This window comes from Phragmites australis, chromosome 6 (assembly GCF_958298935.1).
Source record: "Phragmites australis chromosome 6, lpPhrAust1.1, whole genome shotgun sequence".
NCBI classification, from domain to species: domain Eukaryota; kingdom Viridiplantae; phylum Streptophyta; class Magnoliopsida; order Poales; family Poaceae; genus Phragmites; species Phragmites australis.
The window spans coordinates 12,478,468-12,482,636 of NC_084926.1; the positions used below are offsets into that span (position 1 = coordinate 12,478,468).

The window sequence follows — 4,169 nt, forward strand, 5'->3', positions numbered from 1 at the left end:
TATTGGGGAGATACCTCTTCCCAATAGACACAACCGTTGATAATTGATCACATGGTTATACCAAAAGGTGTCTATTCATAACACTAAGTTCACCAGAGATCACCCAATAAATAAATGCTTGCTAACCAGGACGTGGCACGAGCCCAGCTCGCAGTGGCACAAGTGTGACACACGTTGAATATAAGGCTGTGTTTGGCAGAGCTCCAGCTCTAAGAATTTATCTTTAGCTTCATAAATTTTTAGAGCTGAAGCTATGGACAAATTGAAGGTCATTGATTGAGGCATCATGTATTTATTTTGGACTGAAAGTGGATATTTAAATCACTTTATTTTATCCTACAAACTCCAAATCTTGTATAGATCTCGGAGTTGGAGCTCTGCTAAATAGGATCTAAATGAGATAGTAAAGATGAATTCAAGAATGCGATTATTGTATTTCATTGTACCGATGTTACAGATTTGTAAAAATCCAAAAGACATGTTCATGGAGATATCCCTCCCAAATGAGTATCCATTCAAAAGGTGTCTCTTTCGAACTGACATGATTTGATCATAAGTATTGTTTCCAACAGCACGGTCCTCTCCTCGTAGCGATCCAAATCGAATAGGGGTGAAACGGTCACTCCACAAAAATGCCTTATCTGTTTCCTCTCGTTTTCCACTCGGCGTAACCAACCATAAATTGAAACATTTTTGGTTGGTCATCTATGTAATTTTGAGAAACACTAGGGGGGAGGGTTATGTAAAATGGCCACCAACTTTGGCATATTTGGGCCGCCTCCTATTTAAGCATGTGAGTGAGCGATTAGGGTTAGGGTTCCCCTTTCCATTCCAATGTGCCGCCACTAACACCCGCGCGTCCACCTACACGGCACCGCTAGAGGGGGTGAGCACAGCGAAGCGACCGAGGGGGTTCCATGAGCGGCGCACGAGGCTCGGGTGCCGATTCGCTGCCTCCGCCGCCATGCTAGTGAAGGAGAGCCGTTAGGAGGGGAATCACACCGCTTTGAGGAGGAGTGAGCTTTGGCGTCGACGGTAGTGTTGCGTCATCAACACGCGCCATGCATGATGGCGACGGATCAGCGCCGTCGTGAGGATGAGCTACAGCCAAGGGCACCGCACCATCACGCGCACAGCTATTGCCGTAGTTAGAGGCGTTGTACCGTTGGCACATTGGAGATGGTGCAGAGGAGGGCCGCCATGAGCGTTGATGCACAGGCTGTGGAGGTGCGTTGCTCTGCTGTGGCTGCGTCGATAGCTATCGTGGTGAGCATCATGAAGACGAGGGTGGCCATGAGGACATTAAAGTTGGAGTGATCGACTCTGACGAGTACCAGGAGGTGGAAGAAGACCGCATCCTCCAGTGCTGTCAATAAAGTAAGAATTTCACGCGGTGCATGCCTCTGTGCAACAAAGAAGGCCATATGTATTTACCCTCCTCTGTTGCCGATACCAGTAGCGTAGTGTAGAATAAAAGTGATTGATAATATATTAAATATGAACTAGCGTATCAACCCGTGCGACTGCACAAACTAGAAATTTAGCTTACGGCTGAATTATAAATATTTGTGTTAATAATGGTTGTATGCTAAGATACATCAGCTATTGGAATGTAAAATATAAATGTAATTTTTTTATAATATTGAATCATGTTTATTATTTGTGAATAGATCTAATTTATAAATTTCATTTTATGTGTTATGCAAATTGATTTTATTTGTTTCTTGATTTTTTTAAATTATTATTATTAATGTCGTCACCATATCTCATATTATAAATTTTTTGATATTATTTTTATGTAATAATCCGTAATATGTTTGCGTTCTGTTATTTTAATTTTGTAATGTTTGATTACACGCATATTTAATTGGTATATTTTAATTGATTCGAAAAAGTGTATTGATTGCTAACGTAACTAAGTTGCAGTTTACTAACGTAACTTTATTGGACAAAGGGTATTAAAAAGGAAGAAAAGACAAGGCAAGGCAAGAAATAGTCTTAGGATTAGATTTTATGATTTGTTTTTTAATCTTCTACGTTGTTTCATCTGGTTGTTGATCTCTAGTTACAGTTAGTCAATAAATTAATTCGACGGTTGAATGTTTTGCTTTTTTTTAATTTCTTAGGATTAACGTGGAGGCATCAAAAGAAACCTTCAATTAGTAAATATAAGATGAGACAATAGTGATGAATTGAGAATGACATCATTATATTCTATTGCATTAATATTACAAATTTATACAAATCTAAAAGCACATGTCATTTGTTCGGGACTCGGGAGGCATCCTTCCTGGGCGAGTATCGTTCGGAAGGCGCCTGTTAAGCATTTCAGGTCCTGTCCTCGTAGCGATCCAAATCGGCCAGGGGTGAAACGGTCACTCCACAAAAGGCCTTATCCGTTTCCTCCCGCTTTCCGCTCTCGGCCCTCCACCTCGTATAAATCCCCGGCCCAACCACCGGCGCACGCGTTGATCTAACTCTACGGTTCTTCTTGCCCTCGCGGAGTCGCTGGTCTCTCTCGCGGTTTTCACACCTCTCGCTGCAATCTGCCTCGGCCACGCGGTACAATGGCAAGGAGCACGCTGTCGGCGGAGAAGGAGCGCGCGTACCTTCAGTTCGCGCCGTCGCCGCTCGGCGTGGTGCCCAGCCCGGCCGAGGAGTTCGACGAGTCGGACATCTGGGGCGCGTTGTACCCGGCAGCGTCGGACCCCAAGCCACCGGGCGGGTCGCCCCGGGCTCGTCATCCGGTCCCGGCCATCCGGCCGAACGGGCGGAAGACGAAGCCGGCCATGGCGGTGGGCAGGGCCGCGCACGGGTCCCTTCCGGTGAACATACCGGACTGGTCCAAGATCCTGGGCGACGAGTACCGGGGCCACCACGCGGGCGGCGACTGGGAGCTCGACGACGCCGACGCCGACGACGTGGACGCGGTGGTGCCGCCGCACGAGCTGGCGTGGCGGCGCCGGGCCGCGTCGCTGTCGGTGCACGAGGGCGCGGGGGTCGTCGGCAGAACGCTCAAGGTCCGGGACGCGGTCTGGAAGAGGACCACCGGATTCCAGGACTGACTGACGACGACCTGGACGCGCCACCGCTAGCTGCTTTGCTTCGCGTTGACAGAGGGATTAACTTTTGAGAACTGCTAGTAGCTAGTAGTAGCAGTCGACGTCAGCTTTAACATTGCTCACCCTTTTTCATCTGGGGTTTGCTCGTGTTTTCTAGATCAGAGAGAGGATTGTTCATTGTGGCATTGTCACTTTGTTAGTGTTGATGATATGTATTTTTTAAGAGAATGCACAATGCAGCACGCTGCCGATTTTTAAGAGGATGCACAATGCAGCACGCTGCCGATTTGTTGTACTTGCTATGGCATTGTTGTAGAGCATGCAAGCGATTGATTTGTTGTCATTATAGTACTTACGTCGGTCAAAGTGATTTGTCGCGGAGCAGATAATGTACTACGGCTCTTTGTTCTTCAAGTGCGTTGTCTTCGTCTCTCGAGTGACATCCATTATCGGTGATCTCACTGCACGCTCGCTGTGCCAACTGCGAGGGTTCCAACTATACCGCGCGAGAAGAAGAGGCGAATATGCCTTGGTGGTGCCAAGCATCCGTCATCTCCGCCGACGATTGGCAGTTCCCGATGAAACGATTGGCAGTTGTTAGCAGTAGTACACTCTAGCCAAAAGGTCACACTATTGTAGTAGAAAATTGATAGAGAGATAAATTAAAAAAGTAGAGAATAGAAAGTGATTTTTTATTTATTGATAAGAATGTTTATATATTTATATATGTTGAATGAATATGATGAGAGGACATGTTTATTGGGGAGATATCTTTTTAATAGACATAACACTTGGTAATTTATCATATGGTTACATCTAAAAGGTGTTTATTCGTAACACTTCCCCTTGATTAATTATTCTAGTTATAAACTCCTTATTGAAAACTCCTCTAAAACCTTATGAAAAAAATATGAGAAGAAAAAAATATGTTGATATGCCATTAAAACTTCTTTAAAACCTAATAGAAAAAAGTAAGGAGAAAATGATATGACATATATTGATTATTTCCTCATTGTAAGCTCATATGAGAAACCTAGGTAGAAAAAACTCATTGGTGAGCTTAGAGAACAATAGTTATGATATATGAATCGTATTAAAATTTCTGAA

The 4,169-nt window shown here is 44.6% G+C and overlaps 1 protein-coding gene across 1 annotated transcript; it reads left to right on the forward strand.

The window, feature by feature from the left end:
• The first annotated feature begins 2,319 nt into the window (after nucleotides 1-2,319).
• On the forward strand, nucleotides 2,320-3,405 carry LOC133921726 (protein S40-4-like). Its single transcript, XM_062366719.1, has one exon. It carries the CDS (start codon nucleotides 2,568-2,570, stop codon nucleotides 3,063-3,065), a length of 498 nt encoding a protein of 165 aa, XP_062222703.1. The 5' UTR covers nucleotides 2,320-2,567; the 3' UTR covers nucleotides 3,066-3,405.
• Nucleotides 3,406-4,169: the final 764 nt, after the last annotated feature.